Consider the following 16,954-nt stretch of genomic DNA (forward strand, 5'->3'; position numbering starts at 1 on the left):
TGCTTTTCCATAAAAGCTGCAAATTGTTTGGCTACACAATTCTCAGTTCAAAAACCTGGACCAATTTCTAGTATCGCGAACATAAACCGTTTGAAATTAACCAATCACAATCGAATGTTAGGAGAATAAAATCAATCACGACTGGTTAATTTCTTACAGCTTACAACTTAGTTTACACTTATTATAGTTGAACCTTTACAAAGACGAAAGCCGGGTAAACCGAAACAGTGGAGAACGATTTCGAAAAACGTAATATAACGCATATACGGGAAAAGTTTGAAGTACCAACGAGACTTCTCTGTATCACTTGTGTGTGTCTCTCTGTGATCTTTGGTTAAATATAGAATAAACGAAGAATATATGGCGGTCTAGATAACTTATGTGTGACAGAGGCGCGATAAAATCGTGGATGTTTGTCAACATCTGTAAGACGTTTATAGGCGGCTTTATTTTAAGGCGACGCGTCCGCTTCTAATAGTCTCGGAAATATAGTCAGTCAACCGCGTATTCCCACAGTCTTTCTTATATTTTATATCTATAACCGAGAGAGACCGTTCCTTTTTCGAACCTTAATTTATCCGATTCGTCATTCGCGGGGATCAGGGCGTCATGCGGACATTATTCCGCCCCTGCAACCACCATGTTCGAGCTCGAGAACCGTGATGAACCACGATCGCTCAACCGACATACGTACGTATGTACGTACATACGTACGTGTGTAAGGGAGGGAGGAGGACGCGTGCACGGAGGAGACGGAGATAACGAGAGGGAAAAAAGGAAGAGTCACGAGGGGGGCAGGAGGGGGGGAGCAGCGAGGGAGGGAAAAGGGGAGGCACGTAGGAAAAGGAAAAGAGCACTTTGGACGTGGGAGTGGGAACGTTCTCATAGTCTCGCACGAAAGTCCGATGCCTGGAACTAAGAGGGAATTCTCCTCTCCCTCTATCTCGCGCTCTTCTTCACTTCTCCTTCTCCTCTGGATATTCATCCATCGTCGGTTTCGCGATCCCTATCCACGATTTTCTTCAGCCTCTACGCTTCTGCTGCTGCTCTCTTTCACCCTCTTCTACTTCTTCCCCCCTCCCTCTCTCTTCATTCCTTTTCGGTTGTCAAATCATCGTCATGATGCGCGACCAGAATTTCTCCCTCGAAAATGATGGAAGACGCGATTCGTGTATGAAGGAACAATTTTTGAGAAAAAAAGGGGATACACGGAAAAAACATATCCATCGACGACGAAAATCCGCAACTATGTAGAATTGCTGAAGCTGCATGGGAAAACGAGAAAATGACAGTAATCGAGCGAAGCTGTCATTATTTATTAATTCTATTAATCCGGATATAGTCATCTGATTTTTACACCCCAGCAACGAAAAACTCAGTCACAATAATTTTTTTTACCGATCGGGAATTTGTTCCTATTTTTGTTTATTTTATCTTAGATTTATGAAAAAATATTGAGTGTTAAGAATTTATTTATACTTATAATAATCTCATAATAGTCTCAATGTTAAAACCAGTCTTTTTTCAAGAAGTCTTCAGCAAACTTTCTCAATACTTCTTGTTTCAGTTTTCTTCTTTTTTGAAAGCATCAATGATTTTCATAATTTAATTATTTTTTCTTGTCAAAATTTATGGGGGGGAGAGGCAAGCATCCTTCTTATCTCTTCTTCAGTGTAGCTAATAATATGTCTTCTAATCTGGTATGAAAAAATCTCATGTGATAATTTATGGAAAGAAAAATTATGTTTTCCTTGGTCAATTAAAAGATTTTGTGGAAGAATATTGCAGCATTCTTTAAAAGTTTTACAAAAAATAAACACGTTAGCCACAATGGACAAGCACCGTTCTATCATTGAAACATCACTTTTCATAAAAATAATGGTTGTAACATTTTTCCAGCCTTTTAATTGTGTTCGCTATTATCGCGCGTATCGGCGGATCACACAGCATTCTTTATTCCGTCATTATTATTACTAATTGTAAGTTTTATTGCAAGTATTTCGCAATGTTGCGTATCTGCTTCGGAAGGCGTCTGCTAATTAGCGAATAGTTAAGTCGTGCGTGGTACGTAAGAAAAAGAACGCGTTATTTTCCGCTTCCGGCATATCGCGCAGGCAGTTTTTCTAGATAAGACTCGACGGATGAGTTCCCGTTCCGCCTATTGTTAGCCGCACGGCGTTACCTCTTGCGCGAGCATCGCGCTTGTTTTTTTCTGACTTACAATGCTCGTTGAACGCTTGAAATTTTTTAATTTTACGAGGTAACGCTTTACGATAATCCGCGCGCGGAAACGCGAAGATTTTCGTCGGCATGTAAATCTAACCTTTTTTTTTTTTTTAAATTAAATTAACTTAAAAGTACTATGAGTAACGTAAACATGATGTTACAATGTTAGATGGCTATCTCTTCACGTTGACTATCTCTTCACGTTTAAGATAATGGAAATTCAGAAAGCATGTGCGTTTTAATTTCCGAATTTTGATCCACAATTTCTGCTAAATATTCCGTAGAGATTAAATATAGCAAATTTTACCCGTGAAAAAAGAAATGCGTACTTCTACATTAATGTTTTTCTGTTTTGATTCTAAACAGAAAATTCAAACTTAGAATAAAAATTGGCTTCCTAATTGGTATCGCAGTATTCGATTTATTTTGAACAAATTGGGATTCCCCATTTGATTCCATTAAGAATGCCGGATTTTGGTCTCGAAACAAAGAAACGCGATTTTCTGCATTGATTCTTTTTCGAATCTAAACAGAAAATCTAACTATATAGAAATAAACTGACTTCCTAATTGGTATCGCGTGCGATTTACCCTATTTTGAGACAAATTAGGGTATTCTAATTGGAATCTATAAGTTGTGTATCTGGGAAGGTTTTGGGAAATTTCTGTGCGGGGAAGAGCTAAACAGATCTCACATCTTTCTCATTATTGCTGATCTCGTAAGTTGAGTTCGGTAGAGGAAACACGAGCGGTGTTAACAATCGTGTCATATAATAATAATAATACTAACTCTAACGTAAACCGGATCCGATTAGCCGATCTATCAAAATTGAATCTCTACAATTTCCTCGACTGCACGCGAGATCGGTCCTCTTAGGTCGCGTCGCGAACATGAAAATAGTGCGGCAAATGAACACGCACCTTCGGCAGTAAGTACACCGCGGTATCGCGTGTTCCGTCGTAATGCCATTTGTTACGCGCGTCAAGAAAAGAGAAGAAGAAACGTGCGGGTCGCACACGTGCAGAAGAGAGAGCGGATTACTTATGCGGGAGATTACAACGGTGCGCCGAGTAATTCGAACCGTAACAGAGCGCAAACGGTTCTACACCACGGAGAGCCGATCATAACGGCCTAACGATATCAATCGAAAGGTTGGAGAACAAAAGTGGAGAGAGAGAGAGAGACGGCGGAGTGCAGAGTATAAAAGCCCGTTGCTTACAAATGTTACAATTCGAGAGCGCGCGAGTCTTGGATATCTTTAAGGTATAATGGCTGGACAATATTTTTTTGTCATTTAAGACAAGACAGATGTAACCCGATATAAGGGACGAATCGTGCGTGAATATCTCTTGATAAGAATGAATACACACGAAGACGCATAAAGTCCACAAAAAATTCGAAAATAAAAATTCGGGAGAGATATATTAGAAATACAGTCGAGCCTCGACAACTCGAGTCTCAAGGGAAGAGAAAAACCCTTCGAGTTACAAGAGTTTTCGACTTATCGAAATTCGAGTAAAAGAAGGTTATATGAAAATTCGACTTACGGAGACTTTGCACGAGAGTTTATAATTTCATTCCGATTATAATGACTTTTAGAGGAAAAACAATCAATATTTGACGGTGAATTATTTATTGCATACGTATAATAAATGTAGTCATAAAACAAAATACTAGGCCACTACAGATGTAAATAGAAAAAAAAAACCAAATTGTTCTTTTTGTAAAATACTTTTTTTTTCTTTTTAAAGAAAAAACATAAGCCTCGTTTTTTTCTCAAAATTTTGTTTTTTTCCAGCTGTCTATTTAATATCTATATTTTGCTTGATATAAGTTTATTTTTCATGATTTTTTATTGTATAGATACTAGATTTAAATTATTTTAACTTTTACGCAGAGCGAGAAAGCCAATATATTGATTCTGAAACATATTTTGAAGCAAGGACTTCATTGAATAATTATAATAAATTCTACTTAAGGAAAAGCTATTTAGAAAAAGAATTAAAACGATTTTCCTTTTGTAAAAGTTAGATCACATTAAAATTAATTATATAATTATATAATTATATTTACAATTAATTAGTCGTGCTATCGGAATTTTAAAAAAACTAAATTTGTATTTTTTCAATGAAATAAAACACGTTTTTTTAAATGTTTTTTTCTTTTCGAACAAAAAAACTTTTTTTTACATCTCTAGCCATTACTCATGATTACACATAACAACTTCGAATTATAGAGGCAGCGACAATAGAAGTTCGACTTGTACAGATCTGGCTACTTTAAATTCGAGTTGCAGAGGTAAAATAATACATCTAAATATCTGACAATTAATTTAAGTTAAGATAGATTTTATTTCGATTTATAGAGATTTTCCGCAGTGGAGCGGACGGGAATGAGCAAAATTTTCGTCTTATAGAGTTATTCGACTGTATAAAATACGGCCACTAGTTCTGATCATCCCAAGGATAAAAATTCATATTTTGACCCAGAAAGATATCAAACAATCAATAACCATATTTAATAGTTGTCATTAATTATAAAGAATTAAGGATGATTTTATTTCAGTACTATTTTATATTTTTTAAATTTTAATTGAATGAAAGTGGAAATTATCCACAACTAGACTCTTGGATCTAGTTGCGGATTAGACAACCGGAAAACATATTTAATTCAAACTGAGCACGATGCTGAATTTTTTTCGTGAAATCTAATGTTAGGTATTATTCACTACCTTCTGTAAAAGCCATTAAGCATTGTAGATATTAAAATTTGAATGAATTTTTAAAGATAATCCTAAATAATAACATATCTCACGTTTTATTACTTGATAATCGATAAAATGTGCAACGTGTGTTGTTACTATAATAAACAAGAAACAATTGATTATGAAAGCTGTTACAAATGCTAAAGAATCTCGTATAATATGCACCGTTCAATGGAAAATACAATAATTATTTGTATATAATAAATTATATCTGAAATTATAATAGTACATTGAAAAAAAAAATTGTTGATTTAAAAATATATATCATTCAACTAAATGCGGCGGTCACGGGCTGTCAAGCAGACATTTGTTAATTCAACAAAATACTTATTAATTCACAAAAATATCATGTTAATGATGTATGTTTAATTTAAAAACATATATAATTGAATCAAAGAAAAACTGTCAACAAAACGCATTTAGTTATTTTAACAACTTTTTTTTCTCAATGTACCCTTACAGGCCGTGGGTGTCGTTTTTGCCTTAAAATTTACATCGGGATCACAATCCTCTGCAATTTTTATGGATCATAATATCAATTTGCTGCTGGTCCATCTAATCTCAATTTCAATTTGCGATTAGTTTAACAGCCAGTTTATAATTATAATTCGCAATTAATCCGGTCGAAATCCACCCTGTAGGACAGTTAACATTATACATCCCGATATATTCTCTATTATATTTAGTAATTCAATAATCGTACTGTGTGTTGCGCGCGCATTATTACAGTAATAATGACAATGGGTAGGAGTATAATAAACGTACGTACAATAATGCGATGGCAACTGAACTCCTGTGAACTCCGGGCGCGTTGCCCTTTCTAACTCCCTCCACGTCCATTTCCATCCGAAGGTTAGTAAAACACCGGAGGGGGCAGGGAGTGGTGTGGTGTGTGGTGTGCATGCATGCGTACATGCTGCATGCATGCATTTCATCGTGCACCATTCTATGCGCGCGCGACCCGACCTTTCCATGCGTTCTCTTCTCTCTCTCTCTTTCTCTCTCCTAAGCCTCTCTCGGCATTTTTGCTCGCGTGCAACGCGCGCACGGTCAACCGACACACGATGCACCGTTTTTATTTTGCCCCTCGCTCCCCCTCCCCCCTCCTCTGTTACCCAGCTGCCTACTATCGCGGCTTCGGGTAAAACGCGGTAGAAAATGCGCGCTCGCAGGTCGCAGCCGCAGCCTTTACGAGTTGCGCCCGGTATAAAAGACCCGAGAAAACGTAAGAACCCAAGTCCACGAGGACCACCGTTTCTCTTCCCTCCCTCGCGCCACGAAGACTCGCGGACACGTGCTAGAATTCGTGCGGTCGCGCATTTCCCAGATGAATTAAATAAACTTTTACATAAACTTATGACCGCAGTCGACGACATTCGTATACGTGAAACGACCGAGTAGATGCAAGTTGACGTCGGATAGTAGATAGTTTACTCAAACTTGCATTTTTTTATCGTGGAATTTTTTTTTCGCGTTACATTTCGTGACGTGATCCAATTGTTTTATGTATCATATCTCGCTTTTTTTTAAAGGCCCTTTGTAAGTTTATTAAAGAAGACTTTTTTTTTTTTTAAACCTCTGCGATTTTCACAGGTCTTTGCATTTCATAGACCTATATGCAGTTTATATTTCACGTATATAAAACTATTTTAAATTTAAAAAATTTATATAAATGTTTATTAATTTTAAAGCTATTAGCGTTCAACGAGGCACGAGAAAAAATGCAGAGCATATCTCGGTTCTAAGTGATCTGAAATGGAAATCCCGAGAATTTTCATTTATGAATAATTGAAAAAGGTCATGAACCCCTCGATAAAGGAGAGAAAATGAGAAATAACAAAATGACGTCATTTAAAGTCAAAACTCTTGCAGAAATCCAATTTGATACTGGAAGATAGTAATTACTTTTACTTATTTTGAATATTTAAAGTAATATTGTTCCGTAACGAATCGCTACCTTCCAGTATTAAATTTCTGTAAGGAAAATCGACTTTTTAACATAAAAATCGATCTAAGCGAATAAAAAAATATTAATTTTTAGCACTTTAAAAAATCCAAAAAATTCACATTCATCAATCTCTTCATTTATTCGTAAATAAAAATATCTTAGAACGTCTGTTTTAGTTCATCCAGAGCTGTCCACTCTGCTTAAATGATCCGATAGATAATGATAGAAATAGATTTAAACTTTATTGAAACTTTATCTAATTTTATAGTAAAGTTATCGTTTCTATCGGATTCACATTTGAGTCATTATAGAGAAGTTATCTATTTCTATCGTTTCTTAATAGTATATCTTACTTAAACATTAAATACACTTAAATACATTAAATACAAATTTGAACGTGTATTTTTTATATAATTATTATCGAGTTATCTAATCCAAACTGAGAGAAAATTATGATTTGTTACGATTATTTGTTGTGATATTTTATTATATTTGTAACAATTATTAAAATTATTTATATATAATAGATACAAAATTTTTAAAATTAAAATATTACATAATTATAATAAATCATACATAAACTGAAAACATTGTACGATAATATCAATTTTGACTAAATATGGTCAAAGATAAACATATTACTTACAATGACTTTTAAATTATATATTAAATAGAGTAAAAAAAGATAACAAATCTGATATTTACGAACCAAAAACACGATAACATTGTATAGGTTCTTATCTAATTCTATCGGATCTTTTAAACAGGGCAGAGCTATATCAGAGATATCACCACCATTTTTTGTATTACTTCGTTTGAATTCTAATAACTTTGGCATTAACGAAAATTTATTCCATATTTTTATAGAAAATAATTCAATGTTTAATAAATCTAGAAAAGCTTATGAAAAATTGTCGCATAGGTTTAAAAAAAAAACTGAAATAAATATTTTTTCTTTATTATAAATTTTTAAAGGTCCCTTAAATAATTCTGATAATAATATTCAGGCGCTTTGATCAAAGCCATTTCGAGACTCGCTTTTTCGATTACGAAATAATGTAGAGTATATAAAAGAAAAAGAAGGCCTAACGTGAATTCCTTTTTCGCTTCTCGAATAACGTAAGTAGTAAGTACATTCGAAATGAGACTGTGACGAAAAGCTGCTAATCGAACGAATCCGCTAATAAACTCGCCGGAGACCGTTTGCGTAATACATTGTCCTCGTTACGGTGTCTCACGCGCGAGGGAGACACACCGTGTACATACAACGTACCTACATACAAAACGCGCTAACTGCAGTTTGCAAAACGCGCACATACGGACGCGTTGCTGCGTAACACGCCGCGGCCGGTGCGTTCAGGGCCGCAATCGCGTGCGTACCTACTTATTTTACTCGCGGCAATTTCGCAATACGGCTAATTGAATCCGGAACGCGTGAACTATCGTAATTGTTCTAACGCACGTCGCATCAACGCCCTGCACGATTGCGATTGCGTCTCGCGATACGTTAACGCATCCGTCAAATTTTTCATATTCGACGTCTTTCCAGAGTGCTTGCGGAAAGTGGCGACAAACCTCTAAATAAAAGAGTAACAAGGGAAACCTCGCGAAGCGTTAAATTCTGATTTTAATGAAACTTGGTACATTTTTAGATTACATAAATAGATGAATTTAGAGAATATCAGTTGGTGCTAAAAAAAAAAAGGATTTAAAGAGGCGAAACCACCGTCTCTTATATGTAAAGCAATTTTCAGTTTTTTTCGCTATATCTCGAAAACTATTCAAGATATCAAAAAATGTTTTATACCAGAGTTTTTACAGTAAAATTATCTCCATTTATTTACGTTAATACACGAGAGAATTTTTTTTTAATTTACCCTGCAAATCATGTTAATTGTGGGACAATATAGTATTTAGGCAAATTTTACTGTGCACTACAATAAATTTTACTGTACTTTACTACTGTAAAATTTATTGTAGTGCATAGTAAAATTTGCCTAAATACTATATTGTCCCACAATTAACATGATTTGCAAGGTAAATTTAAAAAAAAATTCTCTCCGTGTAATATTTTTCTAAATAATTATTTTTAAAAAATATTAACGTAAATAAATGGAGGTAATTTTACTGTAAAACTTTTGTATAAAACATTTTTTGATATCTTGAATAGTTTTTGAGATATAACGAAAAAAACTGAAAATTGCTTGATATATGAGATATAATATCTCATTATATATGAGATGGTTTCACCCCTTTAAATCGTTTTTTAGCACCAACTGATATTTTCTAAATTCATTTATTTAATCTAAAAGTGTACCAAGTTTCATTAAAATCAAAATTTAACTTCGCGAGATTCCCTTGTAAGAGATCTCGTAAAATTGAATAACATTTGTTAAGTAATGCGTGTTCGATGACGTTTTCCTTAAGACATTAGGCGTCGATTTCCGTTGAACATTGTTTATAGTTGTAAAATAACAATTAAGTTGGAGAATGCCATTTTAAATATTTATTACAATAAAAAAGTTGATTAATTGAATTGAAATTAAATAAATTTAACTTGAAAAACATGATTTCCTATTTTACAGAAATTAAGCAACATTTATACATATAAAAATTAATTGAGGCTTAGAGCCTTAAGAACACATGTTACACGGAGAGAATTTTTTTTTTAATTTACCCTGCAAATCATGTTAATTATGAGACAATATAGTATTTAGGCAAATTTTACTGTGCACTACAATAAGATTTCGCAGTAAAATTTATTGTAGTGCACAGTAAAATTTACCTAAATACTATATTGTCTCACAATTAACATGATTTTCAGGGTAAATTTTAAAAGAAAATTCTTTCCGTGTACTTGACAAAAGTTGTTCAGTTTGATCAGATCTATCATTTTTTTAAGTCTATCGCCACTTTTTGAAAGTCCTACATTATATTTCTCTTTTGTGCCGACGCTGTCGACACATTCAAAGAATAGCATTAGAGTCTCGATGAACTTCTGGCTTTTCAGCAGACTTGCGCCAGGCTGGAGGACAGGCTTCTCAGCAGGCATATCGCGGACAAGAGATCAAGTTTTTTTTTTAATCCACCAACTGCTTCGCATCCTTGAGCATTGCCCGCGTTTCCCACGATTTTCCCAGCTTTTCGACGTATTCTTATATAAAAGACTCTTCAGCGACGTGGTTGCCGCGCGGAGGAACCGGAAACCATGGCTAATTGCCGCACGTAGTTGCCCCGCACGACCGTGAAACGACACGTCGTCTTATCGTCACGACTTCTTCTCTTTCCGCAGGAACACGTGAATCTCGTGGGAAGGGACGGTGAGAACGGCCCGGTCCTGGTCTCGGTGAAGGCCGAGACGGTCGCCGGACAGGAACACTGGCGGGTGCTGCTGCGACTTCGGGCGGGATCGACGCACGAGCTGGTCCCAGCTACAAATCTCAGCTCGAGTCCTACGCCGACGAAGATGGTCAAGGTAACGGCTTTCACCTGCGATAATAACTCTTTCCAGTCGGCATAACGTCTGCACGCAATGAAATTCAGATTAAAACGCGCGACAAGATGCGTTTTTTTGTTTTTTTTAGAAAAGCGCACGAAAGAAATTCTGATGAACGACAACAATGTTACAATGTTAATTCAGAACAGGGTATTTATTATCTAGAAAAACCTAAATTTTTATGGAAATTTCTTTTTTCACTCTTGAAAAGGGATTTTTCTGGAATTTTATCAGTTCCTTTTGGGGAAACTATTGAAATTTTACATTTTAATTTAAATTTTATCTCTTTCCAAAAACATTGTTTCTTTAATTATTTTTTCTTTGATAATGCAAAATGTCGACAGTTGATTCTGAAATGAAATTCAGATTAAAACGCGCGAGAAGATGCATTGAGATGCGTTTTTTTGAAAGCTTTTTTTAGAAAAGCTCACGAAAGAAATTCTGATGAACGACAACAATGTTACAATGTTAATTCAGAACAGGGTATTTATCATCTAGAAAAACCTAAATTTTTATGGAAATTTCTTTTTTCACTCTTGAAAAGGGATTTTTCTGGAATTTTATCAGTTCCTTTTGGGGTAACTTTTGAAATTTTACTTTTTAATTTAAATTTTGTCTCTTTCTAAAAACATTGTTTCTTTAAATATTTTTTCTTTGATAATGCAAAATGTCGACAGTTGATTCTGAAATGAAATTCAGATTAAAACGCGCGAGAAAATGCATTAGAGACACATTGAGATGCGTTTTTTTGGAAGTTTTTTTAGAAAAGCGCACGAAAGAAATTCTGATGAACGACAACAATGTTACAATGTTAATTCAGAACAGGGTATTTATCATCTGGAAAAACCTAAATTTTCATGGAAATTTCTTTTTTCACTCTTGAAAAGGGATTTTTCTGGAATTTTATCAGTTCCTTTTGGGGAAACTATTGAAATTTTACATTTTAATTTAAATTTTATCTCTTTCCAAAAACATTGTTTCTTTAATTATTTTTCCTTGATAATGCAAAATGTCATTCACAGTTGATTAGTAATAAGCATGACATACACATGTATTCACGTATATTCTCATGTGTCTCATGAATTTTTATAAAAACTATTTAGGATAACAATAAAAGATAATACTCAGAAAAAAAAGAATAGCTAGCTCTGATACTGTATTGTAGTGAGTTCTATATACTATGGTTTCCAATTGTAGAAAATTATAGATAGTCGTGGATTCTCTGTTTTCTACTAATTTCCAGTGTATATAGTTTGCTTGCGTTGTCTACACTCTAACTTATTTCAAAGTTGCATTAAAAAGTTCTCTAACCAGGAATTTTAAATTCCTGAAAAATCTAGAAATTCTTTTTTTTTTTTACAAAATTTCAGTAAAAACTCTGATTCAGAAATTTTTTTAATTATTGCCGATTAAATTGAGGTAGAATGTAAAAATTTTAAAATATTTATTTGTATACACATTCACGTAAAACATTCGTAAAATATTTCGGCGTATTCTGAAATTAATCACGCGGCCTCCTTCCAGCGGGCGGGACGGCCGCTGCCGTCGTCGCGTGCTCCATTTTTTAAACCTGCAACGCGAAAACCGCCGGTTGATTTTCTTTGAGCTATTGTGCGATTTATCACGCGCTGTTTACATATCGGGAGACGCGCGCCGCTTATACACTACACCGAGTGGCGCGCACTCGAGACAGGCATACTCGATTACCTGTGTGTTTGAAGAGATAATAAGAAACGCCTGAGACAACAGTCGCGTTGTGTTTGCGGAGAACGCGATATTAATACGAGCAAAATGAAACGCTCACAGAGAGCTCAGTTTTTTTTTTTTTTTTTTTACGAAGTTGTTTCAAGATCAAGCAGTTGCTTCGCAATCGGATTTCTCGTAACGCGCGAGCTCTCGACGATGAGAATTCCATATCTGCGTAAAGTTAGATTCCTATACGTCTATAGGCGTCCCGCCGCGCGTTTGAATTATTAATTGTACTGTAATGAGTTGCGTAATAGTTACGTTATAGCATATTCTTTTTTTTTTACATTGGCACACTCTACAAAAAAAAACATTGAAATACAATCACGATTAAAGAAACAGCCGTCGCAGATTTCGAGAATTTTTGAATTTATACATGAATCATCATTAAACTAACAATAAGTATTGCTTAATTTCTTTGACATAAAAAAATCATATTTTAATTTAATTTAATTTTTTTATTGCAATAAATGTTTAAAATCCAGTCTCATTAATTTAAAAATAAAAATCAATGAAAAATTCTGTAAAGAGAATTTAATGAAAGTAAAATTTCCGAAAAAAGTAATCATTATTGTTGTTATTTGAAAACGTGTATTTTTTTTTTTCAATTTTAGAAAATATTATATAACGTGAATATAATATTTTGTAGTAAGATATAAATGTAAAATTTATTTTTTATTCTTTTTTTCTGTCTACATCTCTGCTGTTTCTGTGATACTAGCTATGAAACGTTCGCAGATTGTGCAAAAGTATAAGTGTGCAGAAATATCGATAGCAAAACCCGAGCGCTGCAAAAAATGAATAAACCATTTCATAGAGCGACTGTTGAAAATTTGTTCGCCTTCGGGCGATAGAAATGTTATATCCGGCCTTGGGTCCTATATTCCTGCCCGCTCGGTGTACTCCTATATGCGCGCAAAAACGCATAAACGCGCTGAATAATTTAACATTCGCCGGTGTGCATGCTTTATCTCTCCTCGACTGTTACGTGCGCGATCGCGTGGCACAGCAGGAAACGAGGGAAACAGAGAGAGAGACGGGGGAACGTGAAGAGAAAAGGAGAAAGATACACATCAAGGAATCGGTAGCTTCGTGGTGGTGGTGTGATAAAACACGAGGAAAGACCTTGCCTCGCCTTTTTTTTTTTCGTAATCGCACGTCGATCACGTGTTCGTGCATGTGTCCTCACTGAAGAGAATACATATTTTTTCTCGCAGGCGATCAACGAGACGCTAAACGTGAACCTCTTGATGCCGGTCATGTGCCCCGGCGCCGGTACCCTGATAGCCCGATACGACGAGCATGCCCTGGTCTCCAGGTTCAAGTTCGGCGTTCTCCATCAGCGAGCCGGCCAGCTCACCGAGGAGCAGCTCTTCGGCAATCGGCAGATCACTCCGGCCTTTCAGGAGTTCCTCGATCTGCTTGGTCAGAAAATCGATCTCAAGGATCATAAGGGGTAAGATTTATAGGACGCCTGTCTTTTTAAGTTTTTTTTTCATATTTTTGTGCATTTCATTAATTGATTTGCTACCTTTGTGCTTTTCTGAGGCAAATCCATGTATGAATATTATATAAATATATATACAATATTATTTTGCATCAACAATCAATTATATCTAAATCAAATATAGTCGAATCTCGATAACTCAAATCTCAAAGGAAGAGCTATAAAATCTTCTAGTTATAGAGAATTCGACTTATCGAAGTTTGAATAAAAGAGAATTAACATGAAAATTTGACTTACGCAAAATTTTGTACGAAAATTTATAATTTTCAGATTATAATGGCTTTTAAAGGAAAAAATTCGAGGTTTTCGAGTTATAGAGGTTCGACTGTATCAGTCAAAATTCAGTCAGTATTTTTTAAAGAACTTAAACATTTTTTTATTTATAAAATTTATTTTAACAAATTTTTCTTTATTCATGGCAACAAGAAGGAAATAAACATGCTCTAAAAATCTTTTACATTAATGTTTGTTGACATCGTTGATTTCTGTATTAAAAATTGAAAATAGCGATCCAATATAGCGACCAAGAAATAACTAAGAATTTTAAAAAATCACTTATATTTAGATAAATCTTTATATATATTTCCGATATATAAACATAGAAAACTTGCCACATTTTTATCGCTAGTTCTAGGCTACGTTAAGAGTGGGATTTTTTTCATTAAAAAGTAGCAAAGATTTCTTCGATATTGAATCTTTCATTTTCAAATTTTGACTCCAGATTTGATATTTGAAGTTTAAAAAACCCTTACGTATGCACACAATTTTTGTTGTGTACAAATCATAGTTAAATTTTTTTTAATTTGGCTGCCATATCAGTATTATTTTGATTGTTTAAGTTCTGACCTCAGATTTGCAATTAACAACTCCAAAAAATTCTATAAGATTCAGCAAAATATGTTCTATAAAATTTGCAATAAAGGATTAAAGAATTAAGAGATTATCTCTTTTTAAAGAGCTTATATGTTAAAATTCTTTTTAACACATAATTCAAAGCACATATTTATTGATTTTTCTGCATAAAATTTGGAAATATATAATTTTATTAATTATATAAAATTCTAAACAAAAAATGATAAGAAATCGATAAGTGGAAAATTGTAAAATGCATATTCTTAATATTTGCCCTATTTTACTTCTTCATTTCTTTTTCCGATACTATTTTTCAATTCGTCGGGTATTGCAGTTATCGTGGCGGATTGGATACTCGACACGGTCAGACCGGCGACTCGGCGGTGTACGAAGTGTTCCGGGGCCGGGAGGTGCTGTTCCACGTAGCCTCGTTGTTGCCGTACAGCCCGGGCGATTCGCAGCAGCTGCAGCGCAAACGTCACATCGGCAATGACATCGTTGCCGTCATATTTCAAGAGGAACCGACGCCCTTCAGCCCGGACATGATCGCCAGCCACTTCTTGCACGCCTTCATCGTCGTACAAGTCATCGACCCCTGCACTCCCAATACGAGGTATATTCTTAGATTCTTAGGTGCTTTCTCCCGTTTATACTCCGCCGCTTATACACTCCACGAAGTCGAAACGGACGTTTCCATTATTTAAAACGTTTATCTCTCGTCACTCGTGAAAACTGTGTCGCTTTTGTTCGAATGATAACGCGAGAGAATAACAGCAACGTCGAATTTCAAAGGTACAAAGTCAGCGTGACGGCGCGCGACGACGTTCCCTGGTTCGGACCGACTCTACCGACGCCGGCAGTCTTTCTCAGAGGTGTCGAGTTTAAAGAGTTCCTGCTCACGAAACTCGTAAACGCCGAGAACGCCGCTTACAAGGCCGAGAAATTCTCCAAGTTGGAGGTAAGTCTCTTTGTCTTCTTGACCGGCTTTCTTCCACTTTCGCCGTTCTTTGCAAAATGAGAAAACATCCAAAGAATATCCACATCTTCACTGAATCTGCATCCGGTAGTTCACCATCATCATCAGATAATAATTTCCGCAAAAGATTTGCGCAAAATGGCAAAGACAATTAAATTTAATTGCTCGATTTTCAGCTGCGGACCAGATCGGCCTTGCTGGAATCACTAACGGAAGAACTGCAGACCAAAACGGCGGAATTTCTCGGTGGCCCGCTTGGCCTGGGAAATTCCGGCCTGAACGTTTGCCCGGTGAGTCCGACGAACGATGTATCCACTTCGGGAAGCAGTGGCAGCGGCTCGCGGTTCATCGACACGGTGCGGAAAGCGCTGATCTCCCGCGTGAGGAACGCATCGACGGAGAGCGTGCCGCAGCAGCTAGCCAAGAAGGGTCATCAGACCGAGTCCTCCAGTCCTCCGAGTAATCGGCAGTCAACTGTCACGAAGGTAAGTGTGAACGAACGACACATTTATTATGTTGTAGAATAAAGTTTTCTTTTGCTACCCGATTATAATTATACGAATGAAAGAAGCGGTAATCATACAAAGCGATAACGGAGGTACAAAATATAAGAGGTGCAGATATAAAATTTGAATTGAACCAAGGTATCTGAGAGTATTACGGCCAATGCTGGTAATCTTGTTAGAACATATACTACTGGAAGGAGAATTGTCTATACCGTCCGTGCATCGAGCTGAAGCTAACATCTGTGCGAGAGAGAAAGGTATAGGTTCCCATTTAAGCGGTTACACCACCTTGACCGCCTGAAAATCAATCGATAACTTTGGGAATTTTTTTAGGAAAACAATAAAAGTAAAATTCGTTTTAAGGTTTTAATAATACAAGTTTTTAGAAGTAAAAATATTTTTTTTATTTATTTTTTTAACAAAATGGCGACGCTGAAGCTAATTTATTAAACGTCGTTTTGTCAAATCGGTGTTGCGGGGATCTGCCATTTGATTGAACCTGGAGCAAAAAAGCAAAATTTTTTAAAAACTATAATATGCACTAAAGAAATATATACGGATATTTCGATATGTTAAATACTTTTTTTTTATTTAACATTTCTTGATAAAATTTTTTGCCCGAAAATGACACTTTTTTTTTCAAATGTTCGCAATTTTTATAAAAATCTATATTTCAAAATATCCGTATGTATTTCTTTAGTGCATATTATATAGTTTTTAAAAAATTTTGGTTTTTTGCTCCAGGTTTAATCGAATGGCAGATCCCCGCAACACCGATTTGACAGTGGCTATAAAACGACGTTTAATAAAATGGCTTCAGCGTCGTCATTTTATTAAAAAAATTAATGAAAAAAATATTTTTTACTTCTAAAGACTTGTATTATTAAAGCCTTAAAACGAATTTTTATTACTTTTATTGTTTTCCTAAAAAAA

At 35.3% G+C, this 16,954-nt stretch overlaps 1 protein-coding gene across 1 annotated transcript in view; it reads left to right on the top strand.

The window, feature by feature from the left end:
- LOC105460870 (rap1 GTPase-activating protein 1-like) overlaps positions 1–16,954 on the top strand; it is a 74,594-nt gene that overhangs the window by 52,815 nt on the left and 4,825 nt on the right. Inside the window, exons 4-8 of the mRNA XM_011707360.1 lie at positions 10,231–10,413; positions 13,398–13,636; positions 14,874–15,152; positions 15,332–15,497; positions 15,692–16,000. Coding sequence (XP_011705662.1) covers positions 10,231–10,413; positions 13,398–13,636; positions 14,874–15,152; positions 15,332–15,497; positions 15,692–16,000 — 1,176 coding nt within the window. The remainder of the gene's footprint in view (positions 1–10,230; positions 10,414–13,397; positions 13,637–14,873; positions 15,153–15,331; positions 15,498–15,691; positions 16,001–16,954) is intronic.

This window comes from Wasmannia auropunctata, unplaced genomic scaffold (genome assembly GCF_000956235.1).
Source record: "Wasmannia auropunctata unplaced genomic scaffold, wasmannia.A_1.0 LD336101.1, whole genome shotgun sequence".
Lineage (NCBI taxonomy): Eukaryota > Metazoa > Arthropoda > Insecta > Hymenoptera > Formicidae > Wasmannia > Wasmannia auropunctata.